The sequence below is a fragment of the Moschus berezovskii genome, chromosome 7, assembly GCF_049115385.1.
Source record: "Moschus berezovskii isolate FMDL1 chromosome 7, NW_MosBer_1.0, whole genome shotgun sequence".
Lineage (NCBI taxonomy): Eukaryota > Metazoa > Chordata > Mammalia > Artiodactyla > Moschidae > Moschus > Moschus berezovskii.
In genome coordinates this window covers 109698646-109719804 of record NC_142466.1, presented here as the reverse complement: position 1 = coordinate 109719804, position 21159 = coordinate 109698646, and the positions used below count along the sequence as shown (strand labels likewise).

The window sequence follows — 21159 nt, the reverse complement described above, 5'->3', positions numbered from 1 at the left end:
CAGACAAGAATACTGGAATGTTTGCCATTTCCTTCTCCAGGGCATCTTCCCAACCTAGGGATCAAACCTCTGTCTCTTGTGTTAGCAGGCAGATTCTTTATCACTGAGCCACAGGGAAGCCCATTCAGTGTGACTAGCCCACAGTAAAAAACCTTGGGCGCTAAATGTCTAATGAGCTTTCCTGACAGACGACACTCACATGTTATTACAACTTATTGGTGGAGGAATTTAACATGTCCTGTATCACTCTTTGGGAGAGGACTCTTGGAAGTTTGTTCCTGGTTTCCTCTGGACTTTGCTCCATTGCACCTTTTCCCTTTGCTGATTTTGCTGTGTATCCTTTTGTTTTAATAGACCTTAGCACTGAGTATAATATTATATACATTGTGCAATAACTATGTGTTAAGCCCAGCAAGTCTTTCTAGCAAATCACTGAGCCTGAAGGTGGTCTTGAGGACCCTGACACAAAATGTCATTCAGGGAGAAGAAGCACAACAGTAAATAGAGGTTTTATGGGGCAGTGGACGTTGGAAGATACAAGTTTTGGTTTGGACACGTTGCATGTGTGTTCCCTGTGGAATATCTGTGTTGTCTGGCATTCAGAAGAAATTCTGTGCTAGAAATACAGATTTGAGCATCATCAGCGTTTGGATAGCACTGATATCAAGGTAAATAAATTAGATTGCCAAAGGAGAGAGTGAATCTTGGAGCATGGATGCTTAAAGGTTGGACAGTGGCAGAAGAGACCAAGGAGTTAAATGAGCCAGAGGGATGGAAGGACAATGAGAGAGGGATCCGATTAACATTTATTGACCTCTTATTTGGGCCAGCCCCTCCTCCCACCCTTGCAGATATCCCCACAGAAGTCAAAAGAAGAGTTTGTTTAAAGAAGAACAAATTAGTTGACCGTGTAAAAAGGCAGCATGAAAGCCAAATAAGAGAAAGACAAATAAACTGTTTATTAACAAAGAGATTGTTGGTGACTTTAGTAAGAGCAGTTTCAGTGGAATAGCTGGGGCATAAGATTCATCATAAGGGATGGTAAAAGAATGATTCTGCCTCAAAAGATGGAATCATAGATGGGACTATGTTTGATGGAGTAAGCTTATAATACAGCTTTTTTTAAAGGTGACAGTCTTTTAGCCCTAACCACTGTACCACCAGGAATTCCCTGTAATATAATTTTACTCAGTGTAATAAACTAGTAAAAAATAGGAAACTATGACTTGCTAAATGTAAAAGTGTACAGTTTGAAGAGACCATAAAGGACACCTGCACTAATCTCCTTAATTTACAGATGAAGAAACGGAGGTCCAGAAAAAAGAGACACCTTGACCAAAGTCCTGTGGATGGGCAAGGCCATTTGGTGCTGCTCAGATCAGAAATACAATCTTGATTTCAAAGATACCTAACTGCTACTTCTGATATCGAGTGGTGGGATATATTGTCAAGGAGGGATTTGTTCAAGGTTGGAGCATGAGCAGCATTTATAATAATCCCAGGTTTGAAATATGTCAAATTAAACATCATTTTCATTTTCTGCAACAGTACCAGATTGGCCTCTCTTTTTGGACTGGATCAGGCAGCTGCTGGCCATGGAAATGAATTCTTCCAGTACACAGCTCCAAAGCAACCCAAAAAAGGCCAGGGAACAGCACCAACTGGTAAGTTAAGAGGTTAGGATTGACCCCTGACAGGCTAGTTGGAACAATAAACAGCCTTCCAAAGGTGACATGCCAGGTCATCCATCCTTGATCAGTTTGGCCAGGCTCACCACCAGTGAGGTACATACTGCTCTGAACTCTTAGATTCTGAATTCTGGCAGCTAGGTAGTTTGCTCATTTTTGGAATCTGATGGAGGAAGGTTACAGGCAAGCCCTTCTGTTCCACGTGGAAACCAATCTCCAAAACTCTGCCTAGGGCTCTCTAAGTAGGTACTGTCCAGTCTTTTGGCAAGAAGGAAGAGCTGCTTTTCACATCCTTCACCTGAATGGGTTAGATATGTGCTGACAGTGAATTTTTCCCAACTAGACAATGATGCTCAGTGCTGTATCACCTGTACCTTTCATCATGATGTACACAAGAAATAATGAATGAACATTTGTTGAATAAAAAGAGAAAAGAAGAGTCTAATATTTTTTTAATGCCTGCCATATGTCTGGTCTCAGGCGCTTTACCTGGATTGTCTGATTTAACAATTCTGTGAAAGAGGTGAGACTGCCACCATAGAGGCTCAGAGAGGTTTAGGGGCACAGTCAAGATCACAAGCAGTAAGTGACAGAATTGAAATTTGAACCCTGATCTGACTTACTCCAAAACTTTTCTGCCCTCCTCTGCACTGTGCTGTCTTTGTGTAAGAGTCTGGAGAGGAGTGAGGGACTGATAGACACAGCCCAGGAACTCCCCTGGTGATCCAGTGATGAATAAGAGTCTGCTTGCCAACACAAGGGGCACGGGTTGGATCCCGGGTCTGGGAAAGTCCCGCATGCGGCAGAGCAACTGAGCCCCCGCACTGCAACCGCTGAGCCTGTGTGCTGCACCTGCGGAAGCCTGCGTGCCTAGAGCCCGTGCTCAGCAACAAGGGGAGCCGCCGCAAGGCGCGTGTGAGGAGCCCGCACCACAGCTGGAGAGCCGTCCCGCTCGCCGCAACTAGGAAAAGCCCGCCTCCCGCAATGAAGACCCAGTGTGGCCAAAAATAAACAAGTGAATAAATAAATTAGCAACAAAAGTTGATGTTAAAATATTTTTTAAAAAAGAAGGAAATAGCCCAGAGCAGAACAAGTGGTAAGGGACATTATATTCAATTTTTGTTGGATGAAAGAGGGAAGTATTGAGTATCTTTTATGTGCCAGGCCCAGTGCTGACACTGAGGGTGCTGCTAGGATATTTAGAGTTGAATCCTTGCAACAGATGCTGTATGGCCTGTAGTCTAAAATATTCACTGTCTGGCCCTTTCCATACAGTGTTCGCAGACCCCTGCACTAAGTCTTACCTGTCACTTTGGACAGCTTTGTCCTGGATTGTGGGTCCTATTCTCCAAGCCATAATCTGGCCAGATTTCTAGTAGACTGTGCTTTTTACATTTCCTCTGGCACATCTTTTCTTAACAGTGTACTTCTGACTCAATTTATGGTGATTGAGTTAATGGATGTGGATAAAAAGAAATCCCCTCAGTCCCTACCCAGTGAAGTAACTTGGTTTTTTTAAAATTAGAAAACAACAACTGTGAATTAATTATACTTTTAAAGGGGGAATTATAGAGGTATTTAAAATGAAAAATTAATTATATTGTCTTATGTAGGCATTCACAAATAAAATAAAAACTAGTAACACAGGAGATGCTCTCTGTTCAAGGAATATTTATGTAGCAAGTTATTGTAGAGAAGGAGGTGGCTGCAGCATAGCTCTTGAATCTCTTCAGAGCTCTGTAGAAACAGAGAAACTAGATAAAATAGACAAACTTATGGATAATATTTACAGTAAAACCAATTGAAAAAGGATCTTCATGAACCTCCCAAGTATAAGCAGGTATAGACACAACTTGCATGGTACCAACATTTGCATGGAGAAAACCAGGAAGCAAGGGAATAATATCTGCCTCTGAGAGTGGGAGAACCCCAGAGTAGCCAGCAGGTGTCCATGGGAAATGTGGCAGGTCTGGCTGGAACTGCAAAACCTTTGCCTGTTTCAGTTGGCTGGGTACAGGGGTTGCTGATGGGGACTGGAAGCAGAGGTGCATCTTTCTTCTGTGAACCTTTGAGACTTGCCCTCTATGATGGCCTTCTCAGAGAGGCCCCCACCCTACGAAGAACCTGCTGGGAGTGGAATTAACATTGAGGAGGATAAGGATATTAGAAGTAAGGTTCGGGACTTCCCAGTGGTCCAGTGGCTAAGACTTAGTGCTCTCAATGCGAGGGCCCAGGTTAGATCCTTACTCGGGGAGCTAGATCCCACAAGCCGCAACTAAAGATCCCGAGTGCAGCAACTATGACCAGTACAGCCAAATAAATACATTTAAAACAAGAAAAAGCAAAGGAGAGAAGATTCAGATAAAAGTAGGCCTAGAACAGAATCAGGAAGCAGGCAGAAGCCCCCCTGCTTTTTTGAATCCTCACAGCAGAGGAGTGAGTTCCATGAAGTTAGGAAAGCCACCCTGAACCACGCCTTTGTCTGAAAGTTCAGAAAAGCAAATTTCACATAAAAATAAACAATAGAAAAGTATCAAACTCCATGCAAAGTTATTACAAGAGCAAGGAACAGAATAATATCCCTACAACGTGAGCTCTGTTCTATGAGAATGTTTCTTAACGACTGGATCAAAACTGCAGCCACCTATTACCATTAAGAAATAACATAAAGACATGAAATGGGAACATAAATGAGAATTTTAAAATCCCATAAGTAGGTGAGAGGACTCAGGCAAGAATTAGAGATATCAGAAAAATTATTTCAGAAATGAAGGCTAAACTAGAAGGAACACAGTATGAATACACACAACAGGTTATGCCTTAAGAGAAATAGGAGGCTGATAAGAGGACATTTTTAAACTAAAAAATTTAAGAGAGAACATATTTTCAAAGGAAAGTGAAAAACTTTGCTGGAGAAAAAGATTTCAAATCACATATTAAAAGCAGTCCTTATGAGCAGGGAATTCAAGAATCTCTACAATCCTGATTTCAGAGAGGAAGAAATGCTTAGCCAATGAGAAGATCCCATGATTGTGACATCTGACTGGCTTATCCCTCTAGCAAATCCATGAACAGCCTTCCATTTTTAGGATGATAGGTAGGGAGATGAGAGCCTTGGGGAGATAGTAATTTTTTTTCTCAGTGTTAACTGCGGCCTGAGTTTCTCTTTTTCTGCTTCCCTGTAATCAATAAATGCTAATGAAAACTGAGATGGCATTCCCCTTTCCCTAATGCCCCCACCCCATTGGTAAAGGTTTAGAAAGCTCATCTCCTCTTGTTGGCAAGGTTGCGGAGCTGCCATATTCATACTGCTAGTGAGAGTATAAACTAGCAATGGCATTTCTCAGGGGCATTTGTGCAGGCTGTTCAGTTCAGTTCAGTTGCTCAGTTGTGTCCAACTCTTTGCGACCCCATGAATCACAGCACGCCAGGCCTCCCTGTCCATCACCAACTCCCGGAGTTCACTCTACCAAAACCTTAAAAATTTCCGCACTCCGTCACTCCATAATTTTGCGTTTGGAAATTCTAAGAAAGTTATTAAAGGTACATAACAAAAATGTGTATTTTAAGGATGCTCATCCTCAGTGTTATTTATCATAGAGAAAAATTGGAAACATCCCAAGAAAATGTCAAACAGTAGGAAATTGGATAAATTCTAGCAGAGTCAGTGTAGTAATTTAATCATCAAAAAGCGCTTTCAGGACTATTTTATGTTTGTTTTAGAGACTCTTTTGAAGAGTATAAGGAAATGTGTATACTAAGTGAGAAAAGGAAATTGCCAAATCATATCATTAATTAAAAAAAAAAAGATGAAAAAGCTGACAAGTTTATGTGTATAGAAACAGGACTAGGAATAAATACATCATACTATTGATGTTTATTTTTCGGTGGTGAGATTATAGATTGTTTTTATTTTCTTTGTGTGTTTCTGAATTTACCACATTTTCTACAGTGTACATGTACTCTATATACACAGAAAAAAATAGGGGTCAATACTGTTAATAAAATTCAACTGACTAAATTTTAAAGATCTTATTGGCTATATTCAGCAGTTCATGAATTGAGTGGCATCAGATGGTAAAGCATCTGCCTGCAATGTGGGAAACCCAGGTTCGATCCCTAGGTCGGGAAGATCCCCTAGAGAAGGAAATGGCAACCCACTCCAGTATTCTTGCCTGGAAAATCCCATGGACAGAGGAGCCTGGTAGGCTGCAGTCCATGGGGTTGCAAAGAGTCGGACATGACTGAGCGACTTCACTTTCCTTTCCTTTGCTTTCTAGAATTGAGCAGCATCCAGTCTAGTAGATAGGAGCTACGAAGAGCTGTATGAAATGAAAGTCTCTTATAGGCAGAAAGGAGCAGAAACAAGGCAGAAGGGATTCTAGTATCATGCTAGGCAAAACAGTAGGTTGCTTATTATAAGGTCACTTTCCTTTAGGAGATAGTAGAGATCTGTCACACATTATCTATCTGGTACTGATTAGATCATTCCTGATTGGTTTAAGATTCCATTTCTTGAAGAGCCAAAACTGTGATTATGTTGAATCTCTGTTTAGTGGATTGGAGCTTAGGCTCAGTGATTCCATTTTGGGCCTGTTGTCTTGTTTTTTAACAACAAAAAGAATCAAATGAGGATTCTTTTGAAAACAAGTTCTTAGTTGCTGTGTCCACACCTGTGTTCTCACTGTTCCATCAGTGCATTCCTGTGGTGGGTGTGAATATATGATTTACTCTAAATGTACTGTTTTTAAATGTTAGTGTTGCTTTACCACTGCGAAAGTAAAGTTATGAATGTAATCTCAATATCAAAAATTTTCAACTCTGAAAGTAAGGGAAGGGGAAGCAACTTCATTTTTACTAATTATCACTGTCAAAATATTGGAAGGAGAAAAGAAAGTAGATGGAATGTGATCTTGCTTTCTAGACAGTGCTTCTCGTCCAGCCCAAAGATTTGTTTGGAATGGAACCAGAATCCTGAGCTCTAGTTCTAGCTTGCTACTGTCATCATGTAAGTTACTTTGGGGCCTAGAGGCTCAGTTTCTTCATCCCCAGCCATAATCATAGGGGCCCTTTTCTGGATCAGTTGAGGACAAAGGTCGTGAAAGCATTATAACAGCAACTCTAAGGTTAAAAAGAATTTTGAAGCTGCTTTAATGGTTAAAAATCAGTTTCAAGCAAGAAATGAATGACAACTTTTGTTTTCTCCTTCATCTCTTCATCAGGAAATCAGGGGACACCAAAAACAGCGCCCACCACGACAGGCACCTCCACAGTGTTGGTTGCCACAGCAGTCCATGCCTATCGTTAGTAAGTACCTGAGAGGGACCGCCTTCTGAAGTTGCTTGGGGCAGCGGGATAAGCGCCTGTCTTTTCACAGTAGGCCTTTCTGTTCATTGCAAAATGGCTACTCAGTCCTGCCATAGACAGAGTGTTAGTAATGCTTTTAATGTTCCATTTGAGTAGTTTTGCACACAAAACTTTGAAGAGCCGTTACCTTGTGTACTCTCTCTGCTGCTGCTGCTGCTAAGTCACTTCAGTCGTGTCCGACTCTGTGTGACCCCATAGACGGAAGCCCACCAGGCTCCCCCGTCCCTGGGATTCTCCAGGCAAGAACACTGGAGTGGGTTGCCATTTCCTTCTCCAATGTGTGAAAGTGAAAAGTGAAAGTGAAGTCGCTCAGTCGTGTCCGACCCTTAGCGACCCCACGGACTGCAGCCTACCAGGCTCCTCCATCCTAGGAAGTGCTTATACCCTCATCAGCAGCCTTTTTAAAAGTTCAGAGAAAGCCACTCCACTAAAAGATCATGAATAGTAGATGTTTAAAGAGTAAAGAAGTTGTGTCAGAGCTTTAAATTATAAACTATTGTCTGTCCCTTTCTAGAGGCTGAATGACTTGATCCCCTACTTCTAGAATTCTTTTTAACAGTTACTTTTAATCTAATAAAGTCTATGCATTACAGTTGGTTACTATGTTTCTTAAATCTCTTTAATTCTCTCATTGGGAGATATATAATGTCAGAAAGCTGGTTCTACTTATTTGAAGGAAGTGTTAATACCTGTTTTTCTTCCTTCTATAGCACAAATGGTCAGTATGTAAAGCAGGGCAAATTCGGTGCTGCAGTCCTGGGAAATCACACAACCAGAGAGGTGAGGACGCCCCCTTGTCTCATGCATGTTCAGGTGTCCCAAATTGAATTGGTTTTTATGGGGACTTGTCTTATATATCAGAGGATTAGAATGATTGTACTTAATGTGAATTCTTTATGTTAGGTATATAATGATATTTATAGTCACATTTTGCTTACTGTTTTGCATTAAAACAAATTCAACCACTCAAATTCCTAAGTTTGACCTTTGTGATATGGATCTAGCTTAAGAATTTGTAGAATCTTAGAGTCATTCATTTACTAAGAACATTCTTTTGTTAGGTAATGAGCAATGCTTAGAGCATGATCACTGTTTATCTTTTGTGTGTGTGTTTATGTTTTTTGGAAGTTTGGTAAGTTGGGCAGTTTATCACATAGCAAAATACTGATTGGAGTCAAAAAGATGTGATTAGAAGCCCAGAGATTGATTTCCTTGTGTAGATTGTTCAGTTCAGTTCAGTTCAGTTGCTCGGTTGTGTCCGACTCTTTGCGACCCCATGGACTGCAGCTCATTGGGCCTCCCTGTCCATCACCAACTCCTGGACCCTACCCAAACTCATGTCCATTGAGTTGGTGATGCCATCCAACCATCTCATCCTCTGTTGTCCCCTTCTCCTCCCATGATCAGTCTTTCCCAGCATCAGGGTCTTTTCAAAGGAGTCAGTTCTTTGCATCAGGTGGCCAGTGTAGATTGTATCTAGCTTCAAATTCTTCTCCAGAAGGCTTTGAACATTGTTAAAATACACATAAGAAACAATAGACTTTCAGAGGTCCAGATAGCATGCAGTCCATGTACCTCAGAAACTCTGAGACACTGAGAGAGAAGGTTACCTGTTCAGGGTAGCTGAAGTGATGAACAACACTCATGTATGTGAAAAACAAAAAGCTTGATTTTGGAAATTTGTAAAACACATGTAAAAACAGTGGGACTAGAATAACAAACACCCACATATCCGTTACTGAAGTCTAACAGTTATTAGTCTTTTTCATCTCAACTCCAACCTATCTTCCTTATTCTCCTGCTCAGATTATTTTGGATAAATCTCCAGCGTACAGTTTTAGCTGGAAATATTTTAGTACATATCTCTACAAGATAAAGATTTGAAAAAACATAACCATTATCGCACCTAAACAAAACCCACCATAATTCTTTGATCTCATGCACACTACCAGTTAGTATTCAGACTTCCCTGATGATCTGTTGTTTTCTTTTTAGCAGTTACTTTTAACCTAATAAGGTCCATGCGTTGCAATTTGTTACCGTGTTCCTTAAATCTCTCATTCTCCCATGGGGAGATATATAATGTCCGATTGTCTCTCATTTTGTCATGTTAGCAGCCACTGTGTTTTTCTTTTTTTCTTTTCGGACCCACTGGGAGGCATGTGGGATCTTAGCCCCCTGACCGGGGATCAAACCTGTACGCACTGCAGTGGAAGCGTACAGTCTTAACCACTGGACCGCCAGAGAAGTCCCTGTTACCAGCCATTGTTGATTATTATCTAACTTTGTTAATTCATTAGAGATTGCCATTTGGATTTTAAAAATCTGGTATTGGTGATACTGGTAGTAGAGAACCTACCTGCTAATACAGGAGACTTAAAAGATGTGAATTCGATCCCTGGCTTGGGAAGATCCCCTGGAGGAGGGGATGGCAACTCACTCCAGTATCCTTGCCCAGAGAATACCATGGACAGAGGAGCCTGATGGGCTACCCAGTCCATAGGGTCGTACAGAGTTGGACATGACTAAAGTCACTTAGCATAGGCACATTGGGACCTTACCACCCTTCACTTCCAGATAGAATGTCTTATGTTGTGGCAGGCAACAGTATAAAAAGACAAAGTGAAAAATTGTATTTTAAAATTCATTAGGGAGCTGTGGAAATGATGAGGAGTAGAAGAACTAAAATTCTGAGAGGTAAGAGCCAATGAGCTGAGCGTTCCCTTGCCTTGAGACCTTTGCTGATACTTAGGAGTAGACTAAGCATCAAGTGTGTCCCAAGCAGAGACTGCTGGGGGAAAGAGACATTGGCAAAAACTGTAGACGCTCTAGACACAAGGTTGGTTTTTCCCCAAGGGACATTTGATGAGTTGGGGTGTGGTGTGGAAGTCTGCGGACTATGCCAGGAAGGCAGAGGGAAAGATTGCCTTTAGTTCATAGGAGATAAAGTCCTACTTAGGGTTGGAAAGCAACAACCTTCCTCTCAATACATTTGCTAGATTTTGAACTTCATGGGGAAGAGAGTAAAGAATCTCAGCTCAGAATCTCTGATGGGTAGGAAACTTCAGGACCCAAGAGTCAGAGGCCATCCAGGCTCTCAATCAAAAGCCTTCATAGATTGTGCTCAAGAATAGGGACAGCCCAGAAGTGAGCCAGCTCTTCATATACCTGTGATCCTTCCCTGAGCAGCTCAGGCTATAATTGGATTGGTGTGAGGTGATCAGTCCCTGCTGTATCTGCCTCACATAGTATAAGGGAAGTCCTTTCCAGTACAGGATTGTATGTGAGCTTCTGTAGTCAGTCCCTCCTTCCCTTAACTAGGATTGAATTTTAATTTCTCTGTGTGTGTGTTGTAAATATATATGACACATAAAATTTTCCATTTTAATTTTTAAGTATATAATTCACAATGTGAATAAATTACATTCACAGTATTGAGCAACCATCATCACTATTTCCACTTTTTTCATCACCCCAAACAAAATCTGTAACCTTTAAGCAATAACTCCCCATCCCCTTTCCCTTATTGCCTGGTAACCCCTAATCTACTTTCTGTTGTTGTTCAGTCACTAAGTCATATCTGACGCTTTGTGACCCCATGGACTGCAGCACGCAAGGCTTCCCTGTCCCTCACTATCATGAATTTGCTTACTCTAGGTATTTCATTTAAGTGGAATCATAAAATAGTTGTCTGGCTTATTTCACTTAGCAAAATGTTTTCAAGATTCATCCGTGTTGTAGCATGTATCAGAAATAGATTATTTTTATGAATGAATAATATTATATTTATATATATATATAAAACACATTTTTAATATTAATCGTTCATTATCTTCTGGACACGTAGTAGTTTCCACCTTTTGACTATTGTGAATAACAGTGCAGTGAACATGGATGTACAAGTGTGTGTTTGAGTCCCTCTTTTCAGTTCTTTTGCAGTATACTAGGAGGGAAATTGCTGTGTCATATGGCCATGAAATTAAAAGACGCTTACTCCTTGGAAGGAAAATTGTGACCAACCTAGAGAGCATATTAAAAAGCAGAGACATTACTTTGCCAAGAAAGGTCCATCTAGTCAAGGCTATAGTTTTTCCAGTGGTCCTGTATGGGTGTGAGAGTTGGACTATAAAGAAAGCTGAGCGCCGAAGAATTGATGCTTTTGAACTGTGGTGTTAGAGAAGACTCTTGAGAGTCCCTTGGACTGCAAGGAGATCCAACCAGTCCATCCTAAAGGAGATCAGCCCTGGGTGTTCATTGGAAGGACTGATGTTGAAGCTGAAACTCCAATACTTTGGCCACCTGATGTGAAGAGCTGACTCATTAGAAAAGACCCTGATGCTGGGAAGGATTGAGGGCAGGAGGAGAAGGGGACGACAGAGGATGAGATGGTTGGATGGCATCACCGACTCAATGGACATGGGCTTGAGTGAACTCTGGGAGTTGGTGATGGACAGGGAGGCCTGGCGTGCTGTGATTCATGGGGTCGCAAAGAGTCGGACACGACTGAGTGACTGAACTGAATGGTAATTCCTTGTTTAGCTTTTTGAGGAACTGCCAAACTCTCTCTACAGCATATATACCATTTTACATTCCCATAAGCGATATATGAGGGTTCCAGTTTCTCTACTACCCTGCCATTCCTTCATTTTTTTCCTTTTTCTACAATAGCCATTCTAATAGGTGTGAATTGGTACCTTATTGTGGTTTTAGTTTGTATTTCCTTAATGCCTAATGATATTGAACATCTTTTTTATGTACCTGTGGGCCATTTGCCTATCTCTTTAGTCACCCCTCATTCAAATAAAAACACCAACAAACTAAAGACATTGCTAATTACCGTTAAAAGAGTAGGGTCAAAATGAGAAGAGATTAAAGTAGATGGTGAGAGGATAAACTCTAAACTGTAATGGGTTAACTGAGGTTTGAGTTTTATACCTGCATGAAGCATGACCCCTGACATCTTTGTATTGTTCTTTAACTTCTCTCTTTTTTTTCCTGCCCGTCTTTGCTTGAGTACAGTATAGGATTCTTCTTTATATCAGTCAGCAACAGCCAGTAACTGTTGCCAGGATTCATCTGAACTTTGAGCTGATGGTAAGGCTTTCCCTGTTGGAATCAGTAGCTCCTTTGGGATTGGTCTGTAGGAAAGATGGGTCTGTGTATACCTGGTGGGAATTAGATCCACTACCTTCACTCTGGACTCTAGAGTGGTTATCTTTTTTTTTTTGGCTGTGCTTGTCAGGGAATTCCCCAGAGTGAATATCTTAACAGAACCTCTCGGAAAGGTCTCTTGACTACTTTCTGGGAATGTGGACTAAGAGGTGATTGGTGGAGGGTGGGAGGGAAGAGGAAAGTTCCCTGATAAGTCTCCTTGGGTCCACCTGAGGCAAGGGCCTTCTCCATGAGCTTAGGCAGTCACATTTATCCACTCTGCTGCCTGCTGTTGAGTTACCTCAACATTTCTCCTTTCTCTAGGTTCGGCCCAATAACTATAGCACCTTTTATGATGACCAGAGACAAAACTGGTCCATCATGTTTGAGTCGGAAAAGGCTTCTGTGGAGTTCAATAAACAGGTAAGATTATTTTATTCTTTCTGTGAAGAGCCAAACATTAGTCTGGATTTCCCTTGATTTTCAGAAAATATATGGAAAACTCATAACTTGCTATATTGTTAGTTACAAATATTAAAAAAACCCACTAAATTCATCCCTTGAACTTACTGTATTTTAGGGAAATAATAAGAATGCCTATTGCTTGAAAGGAGAAAGAAAAGGCTAAATATAAACTTATATCTTTAAACACTTCTCATAAATTATCTTAAGGAATAAATACAACTATCTTTTTTAAGATATTATTTTAAAAGAATTTTTAAAAAGTTATTTCACTGTCATTATAGAAAATTTAGAAAAGCATTTGAAAGCATTCTTAATCTTACCACCCAAAGTAATCACTGTTAACATGTGACATTTCTTTTGCTTCCTGTGCATAAGGTGCATAAGTAGTTACAGTCCTTTCCACGTGCCTGTGTATTCAGTCGCTCGGTCATATCCGACTCTTTGCGACCCTGGGGACTGTAGCCCATCAGGCTCCTCTGTCTATGGAATTTTCCAGCAAAGAATACTGGAGTGTGTTGCCGCTTCCTATTCCAGGGACTCTTCCCAGGCCAGGGATTGAACCCATGTCTCTTGCATTGGTCTCTGATTATTTCCTTAGGCTAGAAGAACTGAAAGATGGAATCAAAGAATTCATGTATTTTTAGATTCTGTATAAATTTGCTATTTTACATCCATATCGGTTCTCTCACTGTACCTTCGCCAACATTTACTTATTTTTGACTGTGCTGAATCTTCATTACTTTGCTTGGACTTTCTCCAGTTGCAGCAAGAAGGGGCTACTCTCTAGATGCGGAGCCCAGGTTCTAGGGCACTCAGGCTTCAGTAGTTGTGGTGCGAAGGCTCAGTATTTGCAACTCACAGGCTCCAGAGCTTGGGCTCAGTAGTTGTGGCACACAGGCTCAGTTGCCCCTGGGCATGTGGGATCTTCCTGGACCAGGGATCAAACCAGTGTCCCCTGCACTGCATGGCGGATTCTTAGCTACTGGACCACCATGGAAGCCCCTTAGCCAACATTTAGAATTATTATAGTTTTTTTTCCTTCTTACTCTTATTTGCTTGGTAAAAAAATGACTTACTGTTTTAGCTAGCATTTGTTTGATTGCAATAATGAAACTTATTTTAAAGAAAATGAGTAGCAAGTTTCTAAGGTATATATGTTCAAACATTGACTATAGAAGAATTATTCATAAAGATATGTTTGACTTCTTTAGGGTCTGAGCTAACATAATATGGGTACATCTGTAGGTGATAGAGATGAATTCTGGGAATACATCATGGTTTTGTAAAGGGCCTTTATTTTATTTCTTTAAATAGCCTTTTGACCTTTTTTTAGATGCTCCCCTGTCTTTCATAGGCTCCCAAACACTGAAGCAGTAAATTAGTATAATGATAGTGATGGTAGTGAAGTTGCTCAGTCATGTCCGACTCTTTGCGACCCCATGGACTGTAGCCTACCGGGTTCCACCATCCATGGGATTTTCCAGGCAAGAATACTGGAGTGGGTTGCCATTTCCTTCTCCAGGAGATCTTCCCGACCCAGGGATTGAACCTGGGTCTCCCGCATTGTAAGCAGATGCTTTACTGTCTGAGCCACCAGGCAAATGTTCATTGTGTACTTACTGTTATTTGCCAGGCATTGTGCCAAGTAGTGTCCTTGTATTATTGGTTCAGTCTTCATAGCTAACCCTAGGAAATATGCACAGCCTTTATCTCCATCTTATAAAAAAACTCTGAAATAAGGTTCATAGGAGTTATGTTATTTGGCTGAGGTCACCAGTTAATAAGTGGCAGTGCCCAGATCTGTACTCAGACAGTCAGACTCGAAAGCCATACTCTTAAGCACTTTGATTGCTGGCAAGATTACTGACTTTGGGATGGTTTGCTTCTAAATATGTAATTTGTTTTGTAAGTGGGCGCCACTATTTGGAAAAGAGCAATTAGTAATAACTGAGTGAGTCCTTAACTGAGCTTAAACTAGGTTTGTGCTGCTTTGCTTTCACCTTGCAGGTTTGCATTGCCAAGTGCAACAGCACCTCTTCCCTGGATTCAGTGCTGTCACAGGACCTTGTTGTAGTGGAAGGCCCTGCTGTAGAAGTTGGAGATTCTTTAGAAGTGGCCTATACCAGCTGGCTCTTTCAGAATCACGTTCTGGGCCAGGTAAGAAAAAGCACCCTGCAAGTTCTTTTGTAATTTAAATAGCATGAGAGCTATTCAAATGTACGGTATATTACTGTGAATTGCTGCTATTAGCAAATAGAAAGCTTTTAGGAGCCTTGGTTTAACCTCTACAGCTGCTATGCTTGAGGCATAGCCATGAAATGCTAGTGTATAAAATCTGCTTGGTGCCACCGTGTGTCTTCCTTAGAGCAAGCGGAAACCAGTTTGCACCAGTGTTATTTTTGGTAATTGTTCATGTGTACATCTTGTCCTCCTATACCAATTTTAAATTTGAATAGATTCTTATGGGATTAGGCCTTAAACTTTTTAGACTTTCTTCACAGTTGGTTCGGTTTTTCTTATACTAGATAGTGTGAATAGGTTGGGCTTGCTGTGTTTTTATATTTTTAAGCCCTCAAAAGTACTATGGTTTGATAAAAAGAGCTTTAGATTATGAGTCCAAAAATGTGCATTCAAGTCCCAATTTTATCCTAACTTGACTTTGTCAAATCATTTAAGCTCTTAATTTTTTTTTTCCCCTTATGAATTGAGCTTAGTTAGTAGGGCTGTATCTACTTTCTTGGCCAGATGGTTGTTATCATCAAATGAGATAATTTATTTGAAATTCTTTATAGATTAAGATAATTTTAAATACATGTTGATAGAAGTTTATTTTTTCCTAAACATGGAAAATCCTTGCCTCGGAGATACTCAGTGTGATAACACTTCTAGCCATGATGTGGTCCTTTTTTCAGGTCAGCAGTATTTTTCCAGTATATTTGACATTATCTGTTTCAGAAGTACTGTGCTGTTCTGTGTTAAATTGAACATCATAATGATTATTATTATTTGTGAAGTTGGCTGACATTTATTTTGATCAACTTTCAGGTTTTTGATTCCACTGCTAACAAAGATAAGCTTCTTCGCCTGAAATTAGGGTCAGGAAAAGTCATCAAGGTAAAGGCTTAACTGTGTTCTTGTAAGAGTTTATCACTTGCAGTGTGCTTAATTTAGACTGAATTTTATGAAATTTCTAAGCTGGGTTTATTTTCTAAGAATCTGGAAGGCTTGGCTATAAAATACTGAAAAATGTGCTACATTATCTGGATTTGAGACTTTTCCCTGTGAGACAATATATTAGAGAAGGGCACATTTATTTTTTGTGCTCCCTGCCTTTCATTTTTCATTCTGTGGTTCTGAGGGAACTATTAAATTCTTCCTGTTGCCTCCTTGGGAAAGAGATTAAATTGTTTCTTCTAGAAGTGTATCATTAACAAGTGATTCTGATCTGTCTGGGATGCTTCGAATCATGCTGGGAAGCAACTGCAACATAACAGGAGGGACGTTGGGATTGGAATCCAAGGACCTGGGTTCACATTGTGAATTTCTTCTCTAGAAACTGTGGACGTATTTTATAAAGTAAAGATTATTTTACAAAACAGAAACAGACTCACAGATTTAGAGAACAAATTTACAGTAGCCAGGGGGTACTAATGGGAGGGAAAGAGACAGGGAATTTGGGATCAACATGTACACTCTCCTGTTTAAAATGGATAACCAGCACAGGGAACTGTTGCCAGAATCTTGGTTGTCTGTCCACTAGTGCCAAACAGAAATACGGAGACAGAGTTATGGAGAAGAAGAGAGTGGCTTTGTTACTTTGCCAGCAAAGGGGGGATACAGTAGGCTAGCCCCTCAAGAACCTGTACCCCGCTCCCTGGTGAGTAGGGAGAGGTTACATAGTCAGGGTATAGGATAAGGATCAAGGCAGTAACGATCTTCATTCCTTCCTCTGCAGCTTGCAGAAGGGTGGGGTTGCTGACAGGGTGAGGGTGTGTGCAGGGTCTTAGGTCTCACCCCCAACCCTGAGGAGCCTCTCTGGCCCCTTTAACCTTGCCTCAGGCGGTCTTCTTGCTGCTTCTCCTTTGTTTCAGTCAGTTCAGCTGGTCAAGTCCAGAGGACTCAGAGAAGGTCATGCAGGCTGGAGTCTTGCCTACAAGGAATGGGAGACAAAAAGACTTCCCAGGAGCCCCACAGGGCCCTGCTCGGCGTCAGAACTCTGCTCAGATTTACCTGGCAGCCTGGATGGGAGGGGAGTGTGAGGGAGAATGGGTACATGTATATGTATGGCTGAGTCCCTTTGCTGTCCACCCGAACCTATCACAACATGGTTTTTTGTTTCTTTTTCTTCTTTAAAAAAATTAATGTGGCTGCGCCAGATCTTAATTGCGACATTCAGGATCTGGTTCCCTGATGAGGGATTGAATCTGGGCTCCCTGTGTTGGGAGCGTGGAGTCTTAGCCACTGGATCACCAGAGAAGTCCCCTCACAACACTGTTAATCAGCTATACTCGAATATAAAATGAGAAGTTCTTTTTTTCTTTTTTTTTTAGAAGTTTTTTTTTTTTTTAATATTTTACACATGTGAGGCATCATTGTGTCAGGACATATTGATGCATTGTTAAGTACTCATTCATCCGTGTGGCAGTGTTTTTCTCCATAGCTTTGTTAATGACTCCTTTTCCCAGAATCCTTTGGAAACTTTTTCCTGGAGATCATAGTAGTTGGGGCGTGACACTTAAAGCTAGACTGATCTACTGTTGAATCTTGGCTTAACAATGTACTAACTGATCTTGGGCTAGTTACCTTACCTCCTTAAGCCTCAATTTTCTCTTCTGTAAAATGGGGCTATTGCTACTAACTTTATGAAGTTATTTTAGGAATTAAACAACATAGTGGAAGTAAACCACTTACGAAAGTACTTAGAAAAAAGTGTGTTTAATAAATGATAGCTTTTATTTCTCTTTTAATGCCATTCTGTTCCTCCCAATTTCTCTCATCATCTAAGATATTTCATTTAGCCCTGGATGTGCTGGCTTTGACAAGTCAGCTGAAAAGAAGTATTCTAGATGTTCTTATAACTGGTGTGTGGGAGTGGGAAACATAAACTGATGATCCTCTACTGCGTTTTGTCTTATGAGAAGGTTTGTATCTGATGAATTTTTCCTCTTCTCTGATTCCTAAAGAGCTGGGAGGATGGAATGGTGGGCATGAGGAAAGGAGGGAAGCGGTTGCTTATCATCCCCCCAGCCTGCGCTGCTGGCTCTGAAGGGGTAATAGGATGGACTCCCTCAACAGACTCAATCCTGGTGTTCGAGGTGGAGATTAGACGGGTGAGTGAAATTGTGCTGTGTTGTGTTTGATGAGTCCTCTTTGCTAGTTAAGTAAAATGAATAAATAAATGTGTTGGAAAAGATTCTAAAGATCTCTCTCTTTTTTCTTTTAAATGGTATAGTTGGAAAGAACAACAGCTTTGGAATCTAAAGGCCAAAGTTTATGTCCTTCTTGGCTCTGTATTTATAGTCACTTCTCTTTTTATTTTTTCTGTAAAATAGTGATTCTTACCCAGTGTTCATACTTTTTGATTTAGTAATTCCATGGCTACAAATTTACCCTGTCAATATGTTCACATAAGTGTGCATGTGTAGATATATGTAGATGGATAGCTAGAGGTAGATGCATGGGTTTTTGCCACATTGTTTGTGATAGTGGAGAACTGGAGACAGCTTAAGTGTGTGTCATTATGAGACTGATTGAATTATGGTTTTTCAGGAGGTGGACATCTATGTGTTTCTTAAAGAATATCGAAAATCTGTTATTAAGTGAAAGAAACAAGTTGCAGAACAGTATGGGTAGTATGATCTTGTGTGTGTATGTATATATATACATATATGCCCATATATTCATATGAAATTTCTGGAGGCATTTAAAGAAATGTAGTGATTTTTCTCTGGAGAATGGGAATGGAGTTCAGAAACTTTTACTTTTTTACATTCTACCCTTTTGTACTATTTAAAGATTTTATTACAAATAATTTCTATGTTAATCACTCAGTCGTGTCCCAACTCTTTGCTACCTCATGGACTATAGCTTGCCAGGCTCCTCTGACCATGGAGTTCTCCAAGCAAGAATACTGGAATGGGTAACCATTCCTTTCTCCAGGGGATCTTCCCAACCCAGGGATCGAACCTGGGTCTCTTGCATTGTAGGCAGATTCTTTACTGTCTGAGATACCAGGGAAGCCCAAATAAAGTTTATAGCAACTGTGGTTAATTAATGTTCCCTCTCCAATCCCTTGCCCCCTCACCCCCAAAAAAGACTGTTTGCTTTACACAGTGATTATTAGGTCCAAATGTGATAGTGTTTGGGACTGTAAACTACAAAATACAGTGCAAATAGATACAATGTTCATCTTCATTGTGGCTGTTATTCCTGCTGGACAAAGGGTATGCATTGTTTCTCAGTGACTCTTCCCACTCTTATCTCTGGTGGGCATTTCAGACATGCTTCCAGCTGCCTTTTTCACAGCTTTTATATTCTTTCTCCATTTCCTTTGAGGACATCATGGCTGTGATAGATAACAAATCAATTTGAATCCATTAAAACTTTGTGTAAACATAAGAAAGAAATACCCTATTTTACCAATTATCAAAGAATTACAAATTGTTTACTAAACTGACAAGGCTGGGTCAGTTCCCTGAGTTCCCTGGCAGCCTAGTGGTTAGGATTCTGGGCTTTCACTGCCGTGGCCTGGGTTCAGTCTCTGATTGGAGAACTGAGATCCTGCAAGCCATGAGACATGATGGAAAAAAAACAAAACAAAACTGACAAGGGTGAAACAGAATGGTAATACCCAGTGTGACAAGAGTTTTGAGAAGGCTTTATATACTACTTCTGGAGTATAAGGGCTTCCCAGGTGGTACGGTAGTAAAGAATCTGCCTGCCAATGTAGGAGGGGCAGGAGACTTGAGTTTGATCCCTGGGGGTCGGGAAGATCCCCTGGAGTAGGAAATAGCAACCCACTCCAGTATTCTTGCCTGGAAAATTCCACGGATAGAGGAGTCTGGTGGGCTACAGTCCAGAGTCAGACATGACTGAGCGACTGAGCACACATATGGAGTATAAAGTAGTTCACCCTTTATGGTGTGAAATTTAATGGTATATATCAAAAGTTTTAAAAGCAAGTATAACTTTTATCCAGCAATTTAACTTCTTGGAATTTGTATTTTGGAAAAGATTATGTGCAAAGATACAGAGATAAAACTATACATAGAATTACTGTTTGCATGGAAGAAATTAGAAATAAACTGAATGTCCACCAAGTAGGAAATGATGAAATATATTTTGTGATAACATAGATATTTATGACTTCTGTCCCCAAAGTCCTTTGGAGACTTTTTCCTATGGTTGATAGCAGTTAAGGGTATGACCTTTGAAGTTAGAAGTTAAAAAGGATGTTGTCAATTAATAATTTAGTTAACATGGAAATATTAATATGTTAATCAGTGAGTGAGTAAAGCAATATGGCCCCATTTTTGTAAAACACACACACATAATATAAATGTGAAATATTACATCTGAAATCCTAACAGTATTACTGCTTACTAGTTGAATTGCCAGTAATTACCTTTTTCTTTCCTTTTGTCTTGTCTCCGTTCTCTCTTTCCTGCCATGAGCAGGTGATGGCTTTGTGTGATGCAGAATAAGCAAAGTGGAAGGAGAGCGGGGGGAGGGGGAGAGGGCTGTCTTTGTGGCCTGTTGGCCCATTCAGCCTGTGGTTGATCTTTCCCTAGGTCAGATTCGCGCGAGATTCTGGCTCTGATGGGCACAGCGTTAGTTCCCGGGATTCTGCAGCCCCTTCTCCCATCCCTGCTGCTGACAGCTTCTCTGCTGATCCTGTTGTGTCACCATCCACGTCGGTGCCTTTCAAATCAGGGTAAAACACTGCAGCTGTATCAAGCTCTTTTATTGTCCATAAACATGATTGATCCTTAGGGTAGCTCAGAAATAGGGATATATTAGGTTGGCCAAAAAGTTTGTTCAAGTTTGTCCACAGCATTGTACAGAAGAACTTGAATGAACTTCTGGGCCAATGCGCTAGTTGAAAACGGAAATAATTTTAAATGATTGGGGGGGAAAATGGGATAAGGGAAATGGGAAACATAATTGCTTCAGGTTTTCTAACAAAGGATTAATATTCATAGTCTATAAAAACACTACCGCTAAACTTTGGAGAAAAATTGGGCAGAGGCCATAAACACTTATCTCTAAGGATAAAATGTAAATTTTTCTGTTTGAATGGAAAATTGTTTATCTACAGCTATTAAATTATCAAAACAATGTTTATCCAGTATAATCTCGACTCGTGACTATAGATTTTGTTTTTATCTCAGGATATATCTTATTTGCTTTCAGGGAGTCAGCTCTTCGTTCCAAATCTAACTCCCTTAGTGAACAGCTTACAGTAAATACAGTGAGTATATATGTTTTA

The 21159-nt window shown here is 40.5% G+C and overlaps 1 protein-coding gene across 4 annotated transcripts in view; it reads left to right on the top strand.

The window, feature by feature from the left end:
* Positions 1–21159, top strand: part of FKBP15 (FKBP prolyl isomerase family member 15) — a 58465-nt gene that overhangs the window by 7516 nt on the left and 29790 nt on the right. For 3 of the 4 annotated variants that reach the window (XM_055427608.2, XM_055427607.2, XM_055427606.2), the window contains exons 2-11: positions 1549–1664; positions 6911–6995; positions 7766–7835; positions 12075–12149; positions 12531–12629; positions 14679–14828; positions 15717–15785; positions 17855–18001; positions 20462–20604; positions 21084–21141. In XM_055427608.2, coding sequence (XP_055283583.2) covers positions 1549–1664; positions 6911–6995; positions 7766–7835; positions 12075–12149; positions 12531–12629; positions 14679–14828; positions 15717–15785; positions 17855–18001; positions 20462–20604; positions 21084–21141 — 1012 coding nt within the window. Of the gene's footprint in view, positions 1–1548; positions 1665–6910; positions 6996–7765; positions 7836–10983; positions 11579–12074; positions 12150–12530; positions 12630–14678; positions 14829–15716; positions 15786–17854; positions 18002–20461; positions 20605–21083; positions 21142–21159 lie in introns of those variants that run through there. The other variant, XM_055427609.2, reaches the window with a different exon arrangement.